At 39.2% G+C, this 18,409-nt stretch overlaps 1 protein-coding gene across 3 annotated transcripts in view; it reads left to right on the forward strand.

Moving 5' to 3' along the window:
* The first annotated feature begins 405 nt into the window (after window positions 1–405).
* The window catches only part of GABRA4 (gamma-aminobutyric acid type A receptor subunit alpha4), a 63,878-nt gene continuing 45,874 nt past the window's right edge, over window positions 406–18,409 (forward strand). For 2 of the 3 annotated variants that reach the window (XM_024731715.1, XM_024731716.1), the window contains exons 1-5: window positions 422–450; window positions 934–1,052; window positions 15,629–15,696; window positions 16,661–16,881; window positions 17,054–17,136. In XM_024731715.1, the coding sequence (XP_024587483.1) occupies window positions 422–450; window positions 934–1,052; window positions 15,629–15,696; window positions 16,661–16,881; window positions 17,054–17,136 (520 nt within the window). Of the gene's footprint in view, window positions 519–933; window positions 1,053–15,628; window positions 15,697–16,660; window positions 16,882–17,053; window positions 17,137–18,409 lie in introns of all 3 variants that reach the window. The other variant, XM_024731714.1, reaches the window with a different exon arrangement.

Raw genomic sequence — 18,409 nt, forward strand, 5'->3', positions numbered from 1 at the left:
GCGGGGACACACCCGCGGTGGGGCGTTGCGAGTGCGAGGAGGGGCGGAAGCCCCTGGTTCTGCTCCCCGGGGTTAAAGGTCGGAAAGAACTTGGCTCAGCCCTTCCGTGGCAGCGCCCCAGGGTTAACCCCAGCAGGTTCGGGGTGCGGGCACGAAAGGGTGTGAAGGAGATACACAGCTCTCCATACACTGGAGAGCTCGGCAAGGAAAGGAGGGGGCGAGGCAAGGCAGGAACCGCCTCCCCGGCCCGCGTGCACACACGCGCCCACCGCGGCTGGGGCTGGCTGAGCGCAGGCGAGTGTGAGCGCGGGCGAGTGTGAGCGCGAGTGTGCGCACAACCGCGGAGAGCCTCTGCCCTCGCCTCGCACCCTGCTCAGGGCATCTGGAGAGCCTGGAAACCTGAACAGGCTTAAAGTATGGCATGTTGCAAAGATGGTTTCTGCCAAGAAGGTACCCGCGATCGCGACGTCCTTCGGGGCCAGTTTCGCCCTCCTGCACTTCCTGTGCCTGGCGGCTTGGTGAGTTCCCCGAGGTACTGAGGGCCTGGGGAAGGTGGAGAAGGAGCCAGCTCTGGGTCCCCTCTGGCTGCCAGCCTCCCCCCGCCCCCCGCAAGGGCGAATTAGACCCTCTGGTCTCCGCTGTAAGGTCAGCGGCCCGGAGCCGGGCTTTGCTCTGACCACGTAGACGCCGAGAGCAGAAGGGGCGCGGGGTGCAAGAAGAGTGTGGATATTGGGGTCCGTGTGCGCGGGGTGCGCCTTTCCTGACCATTTCTCTCTGTCCCCCATCCCTCCGCCCTGCCTCCTTTTTTAGTTTGGGGCAAGAGACTCTTTTCCTAGAAGATAAATCTGTTTCCACCTGTTCGCTGATCAATTCTTAAAATAACCCCATCCGCCCCTGTTTTTTTTGTGTGTGTGTGTGTGCGTGCGTTTGCAGTTTAAACGAATCCCCAGGACAGAACCAAAAGGAGGAGAAATTATGCCCGGAAAATTTTACCCGCATCCTGGACAGTTTACTCGATGGTTATGACAACAGGCTGCGTCCTGGATTTGGGGGTATGAACGATTTCAAACGCGCAAGTGTGTCCTGTGTGTCTCTCTCTGCGTCTGTCTGTCTGTCTGTGGGAATATCATGAGGTATGCGTCGCGTGCAAAAATGAAAAATCTCTCAATCTCTCCCTCCCTCCCTCTTTCCCTTTCCCTCTCCCAATGTCTCTTTTCTCTCTCTCTCCCCTCTTTTGATGAGACCTCTGACCAGAAACCCGCCCCCACCCGTACTTTCCCATCTCCCTGCCCCCTCAGAAGCTTGGCCTCTCCGGAACACCAATTACCTTCCGGGACCTGACTGCCGGGTGGGCGAGGTTGAAGGGGAAGTGTCCAAAATGGGAACTCGAGGCTCAGCTGCCCTGCTGCGCTGTGCCCCGAGAATGTACGCCCCCCTAACCTGGCCACTGCTCAGAGCAGGTTGCACTTGACACAGCTGATACGAAGTTCCCTGTCCTCCCACGTGGAATCAGTCCCTCTGCCAAAACCTGTTCTGCCTAGGACAGGAATCAGGGGCGCAAGATGCCTGCTCTCCTAGAGAACCCAGTCCTTTCCTATTCTTTTCTACCTTGGGATGAAAGTTTACTTTATTTGCAGAGGTGGCATTTACTACCCTCCTAAGACTTTGGAGTCGGGTATTTCTGCTTTATTTCTTCCTTCAGTAAATGTGTATAAAGGGTCTAATAGAGGCACATCCATTAACAGCACTGTTGTTCTTTTCCATATTCATAGTCCCTTTGCTTATGTAATGAGAATCTATGTGGCAAGCATTGTGCTAGGCACCAGGTTCACAGAAATCTCAAGATATTATTCTTAACCTCAAACACCGTCTCAGTCCAGTTCAGAGAGAGAACATGTGTCTTCACCCAAAGTGTTGGCCCATGGCTTCTGACCACCAAGTTTCTGTTCTTTCCAGTACTCTGAGCTAGTTACCCTCTTGGGAAATGAGTTGAATAAGACATAGGCTCTATCTTAAAGGATATAGATACTTTACTGTTTAACCCTCACAGCAACCCCAAGAGAAAGCTATTACTATTCCTATTTTACAGAGGAAGAAATTGAGGCTTGGAAAAATAAGCGGCTGGTCCAAGTTCACAGTTAATAAGTGGCGTGGGCAGGATGTGAACCCAGATCAGGTTGTGTATTTAAAAGACAAATCCATGAAGACTGGGATGCTATCAGATATTCTGTGATGAGTATCATAATATTAGAAGCACTGAAGCATTTCATTTAAGCTTCCTATGGAGGGTGTTTAAGAGATAAGAAGATGGGGGGTGTAGAAGGTAAAAGGAAGCAGCATGTTCCTGGGAAAGAGGACAGAATTAGACATTATTTCAAAGTTGTTTGGTCCCAGCCTAGAAAGAATTGTTGGAAATACAAGAGAAGTGGATAGATTAGAGCTGGATGAGTCTTTAGAGTCTGTCTAGTCTTGTTCTCCTCATTTAACAAAGGAGAACACTGAAGATTCAAACGAGAAAGTGATTTATACAGGAAAGATAGCATATGAATGATAGGCTGGAATCCGATCTTCTGGAATCAGGAGCCATTTTTTTTCTGGATTTTATTGAGAAGGTTACAGGGAGCCATTGAAGGTTTTAATTCAGGTTTTGCATGTTGACAGTGATAAAGATGGATGAGAAGGATGAAAGATTCTCTTGGTTCTTTTCACGTTGCCTCTCCAGGGGTAGGATGCTCAGCACCGCATTTGGCTTCATGCAAATCTGAAAAGAGGCTTCCTTACAGAAGTGAATCATTTGTCAATGCACGATCTTTCATAAGTGACTAGGAAATTATCACTTTAGATTAAAAATAATTTTGTAGAGAAGGTTTCAGATGATGCGATGCCATTTAAGGCTCTATTATATCAATAAAAGACGATGTATCTGCCCATAAAGTTTTTAAGCTTGACATTTCAAGTAAAGAAAAAAATGATGGAAGTATGCAATCACATGTAGTTTAAATATTCATTAGTGAATTGATGTCCCTGAACCTAAATTAAAGTGAAAAGTTATTGAAATCATATGGTTTTATTATTTAATGTTGGAAATTAAAATCATATCTATGCCGTTGGTTATAATGCAAGTTATAATTCAAAAAGAAGAAGGGATCCATTGGAGTTGCATCTTTTTTACCAACTACCCTCTCCCATGATAATATATGGACAATAAAATGAATGAAATCAACCTATATAAGACATTGCAGGATTTTGGTTAGCTGCAGTACTGCTAAAATGTTTCAAGGGCAATATTAGTCATCTTATTTGTCTCTGCCAAGTGATCTTCATTGCCCACCTGGAGATCCTTTTATAGCTTTATGGGAAGGGGTTGAATTCACGTTACTTTAAGTGTTAGCAGTTGATTAATTATTAATAACTTACCATGTAGCACAATTTTGGGGGTTGTTGCTCATAAATATTTGTGGTAAATGTAATTCATTTTTTAGAAGTGGGTCATTCTCTGTAAATACATAGTATTCCAAATGTGACAGAGGAATAGTAATTCTCACCTGCAGAAAATGTGTAATCTGTTTACAAGATGTTATAAATGAGCACCACTGAAAATAATAAGAAAAATCATTGCTAGCAGAGACTCTTGGATGCCACAGGTATGATCCCTTCTTTGACATTTTAAATTTTGTGGAAAGTTTGGCATTTTATAAATGAAATGAAAACAATTCAGATTTTGACCAGTGTGCTATAAATACAGATTTATTCCCTGGTTCCTTTAATCCTACTTCTGCTCTCTGTAAAGCATTTACTTTATATCTGTTTATACAACTTAGCAGTGTTCCCTATAAAATAAAGCTAAAGGCAAAGATCTGAATTGAAATTGGAAGGTTTGTGATTGCTCAGTAGGCCAGGCAAGGGTTGAAATAGATTTGGAAATGAAATTATATATTTTTAACTCAGCAGCACAGATTGCAATGGGGAAGTAAAAGGAACTGAAATGGTTCTTGCTTTTCATCCCTCCAAGATCTCCTTTCCCTTGTCTCCCACATTCTCCATTAGAGAAGGAAAGGGGAAAGGTGAGAAGGGAAGGAAGGAGGCAGAGTGAGAGAAACTAGATTGGGACATCTGAAGGGGTAGAGTTCTTCCAGCCGTTGACAAATCAGTCTGCTACCATCCAGAAGTAGCTTGCACCTGCTTAGAAGCAGCACACAGTAAACCATTCCACAAAGGAGCTAGAAAATCATCCCCTTGGCTCGTATCTACTTTCAACACTGTTACACACCATCTTAAAAATGCATAGCTAAGGTACTAACCACCAGGAAATAGCTTAGGAAGCCAGCCCTTACCCACTTCCATTTATTGAAGGATTATACAACCTTTTATGCATGTCAGTCTTTTGAGGCAAATGATCTGGAATAATAAATGCTTCCAGATACATATAAACAGAGATGATTGCCTTAGATCATCTTCTACAATCTCTCTGAAATGGCAATGGAGCACTAGGGTCAGTTTTACAAGGTTGTTCACCAACACAGTAGGACTTCAGATGAGTAGGGTTTTCTACAATTTTGAAAACATTTTCACATACAGTGTCTAATAAGATTATCACAACTAGGCAAAAAGATAAGCAGGGCAGGCATCATCCTGTCAGAGAGGAGGCTGAGAAAAGTTGCAATGAATTACCCAATAACCCTGTAATTGACAAGTAATTGACAAGCAATTGACAAGGCCAGAACTCACTTCTCACTCTTTAAACCCTTAGGCAGCTGGTCTTCTGCTACAATCACAGGCAGCTGGTCTTCTGCTACAACCACTTGTAAGACTTTTTTGCACCCTTCTGTTGAAAAAGAGTCAAATTTTCATTAACAGACCTTCTTGTTACTAAGTAGGTCATTAAAATAAGCAAAACTACATTTCCCCCAGAGGAGTGAAATGAGAACTTTTATTTTAAAGCTCTAATAACATTTTAAAATGGAAAAGCAAACACTGGGGGAGTGTATACACTTAGGTAAATTTGGAATAATTTTCCCACAGAAATAAAAACTTCTTTGCAGTGTTTTCAAATGATATATATCTCAACCTAAAAATTAAGTTGATGTGCCATGTGCTAGCTTTATTAATTGAACATTGACAGAGAATATATTTTTTAAAGTATATAGATGAAATGAACACTTGAAATGCCCAGGGCAACAGAAAAATAAAGCTTCATTCTCTTCTGACTTGTCACATTCATTCATTCATTTGTTGAACTAATAGTGAGAGACTGTTATGTGCCAAGAACAATGTTAAGTTGTGAAGATATAATTCTGAATCAGATACAGGCTAAGCAGTGTAGAGAGATAAAAATAACAAGGACACAAATAATAAAGTAAATAAAGACAATGCTATGGAACAATCCAATAGTATGCTAGAATAAATCGGGTGAGAGATCTATTTCAGATACAGTGGACAAGGAAGTCTTTTAAGCTAAGACCTAAAGGTGACAGACATGGAAAGAGTAAGCAAAAGTTGTTCTCAGGCAGCAAAAAAAGCAAGTGCCAAGATCCTAAGGTAGATAATAAATTAGTGAGATTTAGACAGTGAAGGGTGTCCAGTGTGCCTGGAATCGAAAAGCAAGAGGAAGAATCTCACGGGACTAGCTTGGAGTTGTTAGCAGAGGCCAGATCATACAAAACCTTTGGTAAAGGAGTTTCCTTTTATGAACCTGGACATCACTGGAGATTTTTAGGTGGAGGGAATGACATGGTATGACTTAGATTGTAACATGATCCCTCTGGCTGCCACATAAGAAAAAGAAAGGCTTAGATATAAAAGTTGGAACAATACTAGAAGCAAGGAGACCAATGAAAAAACTTTTTTCCTTGGTTCTTTCCATTAAGTTAATGGTAGCTTGGAATAAGACGGTAGATGTAGCAAAGATGAATATAAACAGATAAAAGTGAGATATATTTTGAAGGTAGAATTCAGCAAAGAATTGGTGATGGATTCCATATAGGTGGTAAAGGAAAGGGAGAAATCAAAAATGACTCGTGGATTTTTTTAAGAAAATGGACAGAGAATAGTGTTATTTGAATTGGAGAGGATTGGAGGAGGAACAGTAGCGGGAGGGAGGGTGAAATCAAGACATCCCTGGATATGTTAATCTTAGGATACATGTGTGGCATCCTAGTGATTGTACTTGTCTGGATATCAGAGGAGAGTTTTGTCTGGGGTCATCAGTATGTAATGCTGTGAGAATAGATGTCTAGAGAAGAGTATAGAAAGAGCAGAGAAAAGAGCCCACAGCCAAGCCTCAAGGAATATTGACAACTGAAATAAGGGCAGAAAACGTAGAGTTGTCAAAGGAGAATGAAAAGGAGTAGGCTGTGATATATGTGGGCACTAGGAGAGTGTGAGTTACAGTCAAGAGAATGGAATATCTTAGGAAGGAGGTATGAGACACCTCTCAAAGTTCTTCTAAGATATTAAGTAAGGTAAGAACTGGCCACACAGAGATATTTCATTTTCTTCCCTTTCATCAAAAATTCCTTGATCATATAATATACGCCAGGCACTGTTCTAGGATGGCACTGGGGATACACTGGTGGACAAAGGAGACGCTGTTTTCTGCCCTCCTGAGCTGATACTCTAGTGAAAGAGACAGAAAAGGAGCAACAGAAATAAGCCAAATATAGAGTATGAAAAGGAGCAACAGAAATAAGCCAAATATAGAGTATGTCAGATGTTGATAACTCCTATCGAGTAATACAAAGCAGGGGAGGAGGTTGCAATTTTAACTAGAGTAGTTAGGAGGGAGAGACTTGAATGAAGTGATATTTGTTTTTTTTTTTAAATTAATTTATTTATTTTTGGCTGCTTTGGGTTTTCGTTGGGGCATGCAGGGTTTCTCTAGTTGCAGCGAGCAGGGGCTACTCTGTTGTGGTGCATGGGCTTCTCATTGCAGTGGCTTCTCTTGCTGTGGAGCACAGGCTCTAGGTGCGTGGGCTTCAGTAGTTGTGGCACGCGGGCTTAGTGGTTGTGGCTTGTGGGCTCCAGAGCACAGGCTCAGCAGTTGTGGCACACGGGCCTAGTTGCTCCGTGGCATGTGGGCTCTTCCTGGACCAGGGCTCAAACCCGTGTCCCCTTCATTGGCAGGCGAATTCTTAACCAGGGAAGTCCCTGAAGTGATATTTGAACTATGATTCAAAGTAGGGAAGAGCATAAGCTGCATTTGGGTGGGGTCTTCTGGTTAGAAGTAACTCTACGTGCAGACATGGTAAGCATGGAATTGTTACTGCAGTGAAGGTAACAGGGCTGAGGAGTAAGAAGGGGTCAGTGTGATATAAGGATGAGGTAGTATAAAGCTTTGCAGGCTGGTGAGAACTTTGCTTTTACTCTGAATCATATCAGAAGTAAATGGAGGGATTCCATTAGGGGCGAGACCTGAACTGGTTAATTTTCAAAGGGCTCACCTTGGTTGCTGGATTGGGAACAGTGAGTCAGGGTCAAGGGCAACTGCAGAAAGGATTTTAGGATCAACCAGGCAAGAGATGATGGACATTTTGACCAAGTTGGTGGCAGAGAAGTTTGTAAAATTGTAAGAAATGGTTGGCTTCTGGCTATTTTTCAAAGTTCTGGTCTACTGGTGACAGCTAGAATATGGGATGGGAGAAAAAGGGAGGTGTCAGGTGTCACTCCAGAGTTTGGGACTTGAACATCTAGAAAAATGGAGCTGCCAAGACTGTGGCAGAAGCAGCTTATGGATGTGGCTGAACAATTTGTATATGTTACATTTGAGATGCTCATTAGATGTAAAGTGGAGATAGGCTTGGAATTCAGGGATACTGGGTATGTCAATAATGTATGGTATTTAAAGCCATAAAACTAAAGAGATCACCAAGGAATTAATGGTGATGGGGAAAAGGTACAAATATTGAGCTCCGAAGTCCCCAGTGTTAAGAGGTGGGGAAAGAGGTGGAGGAATCTCTGTCCCAGGAAGACTGAGAAGTAGTGACCTTTGAGGTAGGAGGAAAACCTCAAAGAGAATGTACATACCAGATGTTAAATAAAGAAAGAAAACAGTATTTCAGTGTGGAGCAGGACTGGTCGATTATGTCTAATGCTCCTGGCAGACAAAGAAAGATAAGAACATAAAATGGACCACCAGATTTAGCAATATCTACATTTTCAGTGAGTTTGACAAGGGCAGCTTTGGTGGCATGATGAAGGTGAAAGTCTGATTGTGTGGGTTCAAGAAAGAATGGGAGGAGTTTCTTTCTGGGCATTTGTACAGAGGAGCAGAGAAATGGGCTGGTAAATGGAAGGAGAAAGTAACATCAAGAGAGCTTTTTTAAAAATGAGAGAAATAAGATGTTTTTAAAAGTTTGTGGGAAAAGTGCTGTAGCTAGGGAAAAACTGGTGATATTGACAAAAGGAATTTTAGTGGCTCCTGAGCGTGAAAGCTAGATTATAATAGATGATGGAGTGAATAGAAAGGGGAGAATTCCAGGCACTAGGCATAGGTATTTTTCTCCCCCCAGATGTTTAAATACGAAAGAGAAGAGAAAGAGGGAAGGTTGCCTTTTTTAAAGCTGTTGGTGTACCACTGGAAATAGACAAGTAGAGAATAATATTAGAGTGGAGGGAGGGGATAACTGAAAGAAAGATGCCTGTGTGACAAGAGACTGTAGAATCCAGAACACAAATTTACTTTCTTATGCTCTTAGTTTAAGAAAAAAAGATGTACTGGTGCTAATATATATTTACAGGTTCTTTGGGGCAAGAATATGCAAAATGCATTTGTTGTTTCCTAAAATAAACACTAAAAATATAGATATAGGTTATCGATAACTTAGTGAACATTTAGATGATATTTCACTGGGATGTTAGCTTTCTTTTAGATGAAAAAATACATCAACTTGCATTTCGTATATCATTAAACAAATAGCTGCTTTATTGTCTAGGCCTTTTTTATGTATTTATTTTTAAAAAGCTTCTGCTGCATAGAACTGGATTCTGAATTAATAATCCATGGTTCATGACACACTCCCATGATTGGTCCCCATATTTGTGGACCTTCTTTTTATCTATCCATCTATTCATTTATTTACTCTAATAAAATAGAACCCACGTAAATAATTAAACCTTGACAACTTACTCTGCTATATGGTCTCCCTCATCCTATTTGCCTGTCTTCCCCACTCAAAGTAACCACCATTCTGAGTCCTTTTGAAATTATTGCATAGCATGGGACTTCCCTGGAGGTCCAGTGGTTAAGACTTCGCCGTCCAATGCAGGGGGTGCGGGTTCGATCCCTGGTTGGGGAGCTAAGATCCCACATGCCTCGTGGCCAAAAAACCAAAACATAAAACAGAAGCAATATTGTAACAAATTCAATGAAGACTTTAAAAATGGTCCACACCAAAAAAAAAACTTAAAAAAAAAAATTATTGCATAGCTTTATTTGAATATCATTTTAGCTCAACTTTACTCTTTAATAAATTGAAATTTTAAAAATTTAATTGTTTTGAACATGCTATTTACAATCTTTGGATGCTTTTCTCACTTAATTGTGTATTCCTAAGACTCATTCTTATTGTTGTGTATTGCTATAGATCATTCATTTTGACTGCTGTGTGATACACTCATTGCACAGGAACCAGCTGATTCATCTGCTCTGTTGGCAATAGGCATTTTGCTTGTTTCCAGGATTGTGTTGCTGTGAATATTCTGGCCCAAATTTCCTGCTGTAAATGTGCAAGAGTTTCTTTTGCATATATATCCAAGAATGGATTTTTCTGGATCTTAGTGTAAGTGGGAGTTCAACTTGATGAGATAATGCCAAACTGTTTTCTGTGGTAGTTTTACAAATTCAAACTCCCATTTACAGTGAATATGAGATTCAGGATCCACAAACCCTTGAACACTTTGGAAAAGAATATATATATGCGTATATATACACATATATATGTGTGTGTATATATACATATATATGATATATACACACACATATATATGTGTATATACATATATATGTATATATATATACTTGAAATGGTATTTTAATGTGAAATGATTTGTATTTTTCTGATTTCTAATGTGGTTGAACATCTTGTCAAATCTTTGTTGCCTACAAGAATTTTCCTTCTGTGAATTGCATTTTCATCTTTTGCTCACATTTTATTGTTGTTTTTAGTACTTTATTTATTCATTTATTTGATGCCTTTAATATTTAAAAAGTAGAGCTGGATTGATAGGATCATACCATAAAGGAAGCACTAATCTTTAAGGTCATCTAAATAAAGCTCTACAGTTATTTGCTTTCTCAACAATATCAATAGACATCTGTTCCTTGTTTAATATGCAGGAATGCTAGTTTTTCTATATTTTGTAAGTGACAAAGAGCATTAGAGCCTTATTTAAATATTTCACTAAGATTCCTTGCTGTTGTTGGACCTCTTAAGTACTTTAAGTCTCTTGATTTGGGAAGACACATTAATAGTGTTTTTAAGACGTAGCTGGATGCATGGATTTAGGTTGCTGAAAACCCAGAAATCTTTCCTCAAGCGCGTGGCTGGGGAGGCAATGTGGAGAGCAGGGAATGAGTCGTCTCAGCATCTGCAGAACTGTTTAAGTCTCTTTCCTGGGTGTGATAGCAAATTGGATCCTATTACTGGAGAAGAAATTAAAAAGTGATATTTTTGTCCAGGTCTCTACAGCTGAAAAGTAAACAGTGGGAAATTTTCTGAAATGTTAATTGCCTTCCCACTTTTCAAGCAAATAATAAAGTTATTAGATTCATTAATAAGATGGGAGTATTCCTCTGAATTTGATCCTGGTGGTGTTGGCTCCTTCTTTCAAAGACTGTTGAAGACCACTTTGCCTTAGGAACTGTCCACTATATTTGGGGGATTAAAAACTATTTCCCTATTAGCAAAGTAGTAAGGTTTTAAAATAAAAGATGTCTTTTATGTTACACAAATGCATAGAAAATTATGAGAAGTCCTTCCAAGCTGAAAATTATCTGGTTTCTATGTAATTATGCTCTTAGGAGGGTTGATTTGAACATCCTAAACAGCAGTGTTAGAGGAAGCGTCTCTAAGAATTATTCTTGATTGCATAGCGACCGTGATTCATTGAAAACTGATTTATTGGAAACCTATTACGATTTGTTCAGGGAAAGGATATAAATATAAATAAAACACGAATTCTACTTTAATCAGGAAATATTTTTAGCTTAACCAATGGAACAAATGAATTCCAGTACTTTTTCCTTTGGGGAGATTTTAAAATCACTGCTGGAATGATATTAGGAACACAATCAAATACATAGTTTTCACTACCTAGTATGTGTAAAGCACTATACTCATTTGGGATTTCCAAGAGGATTAAGATTGGTCTTTGCTGTTAAGGAGAGAAAGACTCAAGCAGGCCATGATAATAAGAGCAATGCCTAGGAAGAGCTGCAGTAGTAACGTAGTTCAGAAACTACTCATGAAACAAAATGGGAGAGGTAGGTATGGCATGGTATGTACTAGATAGAAAATTATATGTAAGTAATTAATGGTTGATTTATTATTTAATGATATAATTAGCATCGTTAAATCTAGAACATACTTTGTAGATCAATCCAGGGGCTTATAATTCTGGCTCTGGAATATAATATTTAACCTCTGTGAGCTCAGTTTCCATGTCCATAAAATTCTCATGAAATATCCCTGGAGGGTGTTGTGAGGATTGAATGAAATAGCATATAGGAAGAGCCTAGTATCCTGCTTGGCACATAGTAGGCCTTAAATAAATAGTAATAGTATCTCTGCTTATTGTTCTTTGGGAAGAACCCCATTTCTTGAGAGCAGTTCCACACATACGTGCCCCTTGATCTGTCCACTCTCCATCCTGACTGCCACATCCTTAGTCCAGGACACCGTCATCTCTTACCTGGCCTAGTACAGCAGCCTCTTAGAAAAGCCTTCTTCTACTCTTGCCTCCCTATAATTTGCTGTCCATACAACTGCCAGAGTGATTCAGATCATATATTTAGATCATATATTTTCCTTACATCAAACCTTTGATGGTCTCCCAATGATTACGGGATACAAGTCAAACTTCTTACCACAGCCTATAAACAGAGGCAGAGCTGGACTGCATATCAGAGGGAGAACACTTGGGGAAAGAACACAGGACAGATGATTAACCTCTGGGTTCATTTGCTTCAGCTGCCGTAACAAAGCACCACGGGCTGGGTGGCTTAAATAACAGCAAGTTTATTTTTTCACAATTCCGGAGGCTAGAAGTCCAAGATCAAGATGTCAGCAGGGTTGGTTTCTTCTGAGCTCTCTCTTCTTGGCTTGTAGATGGCCATCTTCCCTCTGTGTCTTCACATGGTTTTTCTTCTGTATGTTCCTGTGTCCTAATCTCCTCTTCATATAAGGGCACCAGTCTTATTACATTAGGGCCCATCCTAGTGACCTCATTTAAGTTTATTCCCATTGTAAGGACCCTATCTCAAAATATAATCTCATTCTGATGTACTAGGTGCTACTTCAACATATGAGTTTAGGAGGAACATAATTCAGCCCATAACAACCTCTCTCATGAAGATTTATACAAGTTTAAAACAGTGACAATAATATATATTATAAATATGTTGCTTAAAACATACCACTTTCAGAATATGGCTAGAGAAGTAGGTGCTCTGTCCGAGCCTTTCGCCTTGAAGCTCTCCTCACCTGAAATGCATTCTCTCAGCTCTTCCAAAGTCTCGTGATCATCATCCAGATCTCAGTTTAAGTCACTGCTTTGAAGATTGGCTAAATAATCTAGAGTGGCTTTCCCAGACTCTCACTCTGTTACTGGCCTCTTTTGTTTCTCTTATGAATGACAGCATTCTTCCATTTAATTCATTTCCTTATTATTTATACTTTCACTCCCCCAGTAGCATGTTAACTCCCTGAGGCAGGGAACTTGCGAGTCTGCTTTACCATTGTATCACCAGGGCCTAGCATGGAACCTGGCATACAGCAGGTGGTCACTCAATAAATGTTGACTGAATGGGTATCCGAATGAAATTTCTCTACCAATTATACGTTTTTAGGATCTCATTCAATCTCAAAGACCTTTGTGATCTTATAAAGCAAATACTGAATAATGTCACAAATACCAAGCAGTTTTCAAGAATCATTGAAAAAGTAGTATGTTATGTAAGAATTTGAAAAGATTCATTATTATCATGGAATCATTATAACCTTAAGAATTAGCATAAACCCACACACCTTAAAATAAATGTATAAGGAAAAATATGATTGGCCTAAATCCTCCCTCTCCTACCCTTCCCCCACTTCAATAGAACACCTATGGTATTAATATTTTACAGGACATGGTTTGGTAAATAAATACTGTTCTAGAAAACAGATAAATGCTTTCTGTGAACTGAAGTGAACAGCATCACCTAGGAACTTGTTAGAAATGCGAATTGTCAGGCCCCACCTTAGACCTAATCTAACAGCAAGTCTGGGGTGGAGTTCAGCAATCTGTACTTTAACAAACCTACCAGGTGATTCTGATCCAGTTAAAGTTTGAGAACCAGTATCCTAAATTGATCTTCAAAGTAACTGGATTTCTCAAGATTCTCATCAAACAGTCCTGTTGTCAGGACCTACTCAACCTTATTTGTTCTGAGTAACTTATCTCTCCTTGTCCTGACTTGCACTGAAGTAGTGTTTTTAACACTTTAGCAGTTGTCCTTAAGAAACGAGCAGAGTGATTTTTCCCACTTTTGAATCTTTTTGAATGAAATCTCCATCTGCTAGGGTTCAACACACATTACTTGCTTCCTGGATTACCTATCTATTCCTGAAACACTTTGGCTTTACTATCGTATTTTTGTTGTTGTTGTTTTCAATTTCTCATTCAAATAAAAATTCAATTCTCTCTGTTTTCCAAAGGTGTTATTTTTTAAAAATGAAAGCTCATGGCAGATCAGCCTGATCTCTACATTTTCTCTCACTATACTTCCAAAGGATATATTTTTCCTAGCATACTTATTCAAAAGAAGAATTTTCTTTCTCCTTCAAACTATTTTTCTTTCTGTGGCTCAATCTTCACCATATAGAGGGAGAGATATTCTCATTTGTTTTATGAGGGTAACTTTAGACCTAGGGCATTAAGCTATCCCAATTGTTCTTTGTCTTTTTTGGCGTTAAGTCCGATTGCCCAACCATTATTCAAGGGAAATAGTCCATCTTGATAGCAGATGTTATTCTTTCCAGTATGGAATAGGTAGCCCCTGGACATACAGTGTTATAAACCATCATTTAAGAAATCAGGGCTTCCCTGGTGGTGCAGTGGTTGAGAGTCCGCCTGCCGATGCAGGGCACACGGGTTTGTGCCCCGCTCCGGGAAGATCCCACATGCCGCGGAGCGGCTGGGCCCCTGAGCCATGGCCGTTGAGCCTGCGTGTCCGCAACGGGAGAGACCACAACAGTGAGAGGCCCACATACCACAAAAAAAAAGAAAGAAAGAAATGATGTTCAAGATTGCAACAATTTAAAATTTTTATTAGTAATTAAAATTGATATGTATAATAACAATTGCTCTCATTATTGAGCACTTTATGTTCTGGAGACTGGGACAGGAGATTTACATGTATTATTTCAGTTAATAGTCATTAAAACCTTTACCTCTGATGATATGTGACTTGACCAAGATCATACAATTAGAAAGTGTTAGAGCCAAAATTGAACTCCAGAATTTCTGATTTTAAGCATCGTGCTAAACCCAGATTGCAGCAACTTTCCTTTGTCTAAAATCTGTGTCAGCCCATTGTCATGATGCTCCCATGTTTCCCTTCTGCCAGACACACCCATATACTTGTTCCTGAACCAGTTTTATTTAGACGTAGGAAAGAATCTCAGTAGTGGCCATTATTGGAAGAAAAGAGAAATTAATACCTGTTAAGTACTTTCATGAGAGAGTAACTGTGTTCAGGGTCTCATAGGAGCAATTTCATTTGATCTCCGTCAACAGTCTTGCCTGATAGTTATGGTTGCTGCTGTTGAGGAGTTAAGTAACTTGCCCCAAATCACACAGCAAGTAGGTGGTAGAGCATAAATAGGTCTAACGTTTAGGAGAGCTTGACTTTGGTCCTAATTACCAGTGGATGGTTTACCTATTGTTAAAGGTGACATGACTCATCTTTGTGTTTAAGTTTTTACCAATATCCTTAACTTGCCAAAGATGCATTCCTTACAGCCATTATGGTTTTTCTCCTCCTCAATCTTGTGGTTAAGTTCCCTCTTTTTAACAGCTCACTTCTTTACTAAAGGCCAGTCAGATGATGGACTAAAAAAAAAATCACAAAGGCTAAAAGCTTTTGTTCCCTGCACTGCCTGTTGTAGCAGTGCGCAGGGGTGATATATCTTGAAGAAATAAGGTTCCTGGTAAGTAATTGGGGTTTCTTTTTGACCGTAAGTAAACATTGCTTTCTGGTTTTGTTGTTCTTTTGTCTTCATTTTTTGTAGAGCTGCATTGTCTCATTGAAAATTTAAGATGCTCATGAAAACATGATATATAACCTGTCTTTACTTTTTAATTATCAAACCCACCTTGCCTATAAGATTGGTAATTATTTTTTCACACTTATTTACTTCATACTTACTAGGTCCTGTTACAGAAGTGAAAACTGACATATATGTCACTAGCTTTGGACCTGTTTCTGATGTTGAAATGGTAGGTATTTGGGAAATTAAATGTACTTTTTGAGGTTTGAAAAAAACATGCAGAAAAGAGGGCAATTAGCATTTATTTTGTAATCGATCACACAAAGCTAGAAAGTCAAAGAACAGCCTAAAAAGTTTACAAAAGTAAGACGTGGAACTTGCATTTCAGCTCTAACATTTGAGTATTTTTTGGTTTGGAATAATTCTCAACACAGAAAAGAACGTTCTATTACTAGTCCCCATACTACAACATGTATGTAGTATTTGTTTCCCGTAGAAAATTATTGAAGAGGAGAAAATTAGAGAGTGTAATTAGTTTTGGTATGAAACTATATTGTAATCCTAACTGCATTTAGAATTCCTTGTTGGCCCAATTGCTCACTACCCCTCCCCCCCACTTCCATCTCTCAGGCGTAAAGAGCTTAGACTATCAAGCACTGGTCAAGATAAATTTGTCCATTCAGTTCTGTTCTCTAATATTAAAGATTTTCAGTTTCCAGGTCAAAGAAACTACTTTACTTTTCTCCTTGACTCTAGGCAAATGTTAATAAATTCTGTGGTCATAAAATTTCTCTTACATATTTTACTTTGCCTTAAAGAGATCCTTACAATTTTATGATGAATTATGCAGTGATATTTGTTACACATTAATTTTGCCACTTGATTTAAAACAAAGTACAACCATAATTACCTGGTGCTGGTGGTTTTATTAAATTATAGTAATTATTCTTGAATGATTAATATGTATGATTATCTAACAAATGTAGAAGATTAAGGTATAAAGATGGACATAACATGCTTTAATTGCTGACACTTTTTTTGCTCCACTGATTTTTAAAAAAAATGTTGCTCCTATTTGTTTTTATTTGGGGTAGTCTTTTTGGAGTGGGAAAGAGGCTAGAATTTAATACATTTTTCTGCATATTTATGTGTAGTCATCTGTGATTGAATATGTCACAAACTAATTTCCCTAGGAATACACAATGGATGTGTTCTTCAGACAGACATGGATTGACAAAAGACTAAAATATGATGGCCCCATTGAAATTCTGAGATTGAACAATATGATGGTAACAAAAGTATGGACTCCTGATACTTTCTTCAGGAATGGAAAGAAATCTGTCTCACATAATATGACAGCTCCAAATAAGCTTTTTAGAATTATGAGAAATGGCACTATTTTATACACAATGAGGTAGTCATTTTTCTTTTTTGCTTTTTATCGTTTTAACTCTCTTTTTTCCTTTCTTCCCTTCCTTCCTTCCTGTCTTTCTTTTTTTCCTTCCTTCCTGCTTCCTCATTGAGGGATCTTTAAATTACTTTTAAAGAAAGTGTTGATTTTGTTTAATTGCCTTTTTCCATCATAGACTCACCATAAGTGCAGAGTGTCCCATGAGATTGGTGGATTTCCCCATGGATGGTCATGCATGCCCTTTGAAATTTGGGAGTTGTAAGTTACAATAAAAATGTTGTTAGAATTTATGATTATCTCACGCAAGCTGATATTTTTATATGTGCATGATTTTCCATAGTCCAACATTTAAATCACTGTCCCTGACAACAACTGTCCAAGGTTTGACTTACAGGAGACTGCTTATTATCTAATATATTTAAATAAAGAAGTAAAAACAACCCCTTTTCCCCCAAAAAGCAAAAACATATTTCTACTTACCTAGCCTACCTAGATAGCCTAGGTAGATTGACTCATAATTAATAGGTTGGTGATCCGTGGTGAAATTTAGGGGCCTCTGAACTCCATGTGATGGTGGTGTAACATAGAAAGTATAAATGATCTTTTTGTTTTTGTAATTTAATAGTTTCTGTTACAAGCAGAATCCTTTACGGCAGACTTGAAAAAAGCAGAAGAAGGTGCGGGGCTTCCTGATATGACATAGGTTAGAATAGCATAAGCAGCACTGTTAGTATAAAAGCAGCCGAAGCATGACCAAAACAAGTAGGAGGTGTGGTCTGATATGTAGACAGAGCAAGACAGTATAGTGCCTTACAGACCACATTAAGGAGTGTGGATATTATTCTAAGGGCTTTAGAACACCTTTGGAAGGATTTACTAAGGGGTGTGGCACTCTTTGATTGACATTTCACAATTGCATTTCAGCTTTTCTACCTAGAAAGGATTGTAGAGATGCTAGAGAGAAGCAGAGAAGAGTTGGAGGCTGTATGTGTTAATATTGATACAAAGATGGTGGTGGCTTAGACTAGGATGGTACCAGAGGAGATGTGAGACAGATGGATTTGGGATATTTTGTGGACGGGAAAGCAGGAGGATAAAATGAATGGGTAGGACAGAATATGGAATTCCTTTCCCCCAAGCTGCCTTCTCAGAGATGGCAGCAAAATGTGATCGTCTCTTCTAACGTCTGCCTCAAATATTTGACTCAATCAGAATCTACCAAAAATAGATGCTGACTTTTACTATTGCTTCACATTCTTAGTCTCACTGATTGTGAAACTGTTGCCTGCTGTTATCATTGCTCATTGCTTAACTTAATGAGACTCGGCAGTCACCATTCTTTTTATAACCCCCAGTAATCACAATATTCCGTTGGCCTAACTTGAATCTAGAGAGGGTCCTTTGCTCCCTGACCAGTGATTTAATGAGAGAAGATAAAAACAGAAGAAAATACGTGAACAGAAAGGTCAATCTTACTGGGGCCAGAATTTAAAACTATTTGTGCTATAATTTAAATTTCACCCAAGATATC

The sequence above is a fragment of the Neophocaena asiaeorientalis genome, unplaced genomic scaffold (genome assembly GCF_003031525.2).
Source record: "Neophocaena asiaeorientalis asiaeorientalis breed wild unplaced genomic scaffold, Neophocaena_asiaeorientalis_V1.1 scaffold39, whole genome shotgun sequence".
NCBI lineage: Eukaryota > Metazoa > Chordata > Mammalia > Artiodactyla > Phocoenidae > Neophocaena > Neophocaena asiaeorientalis.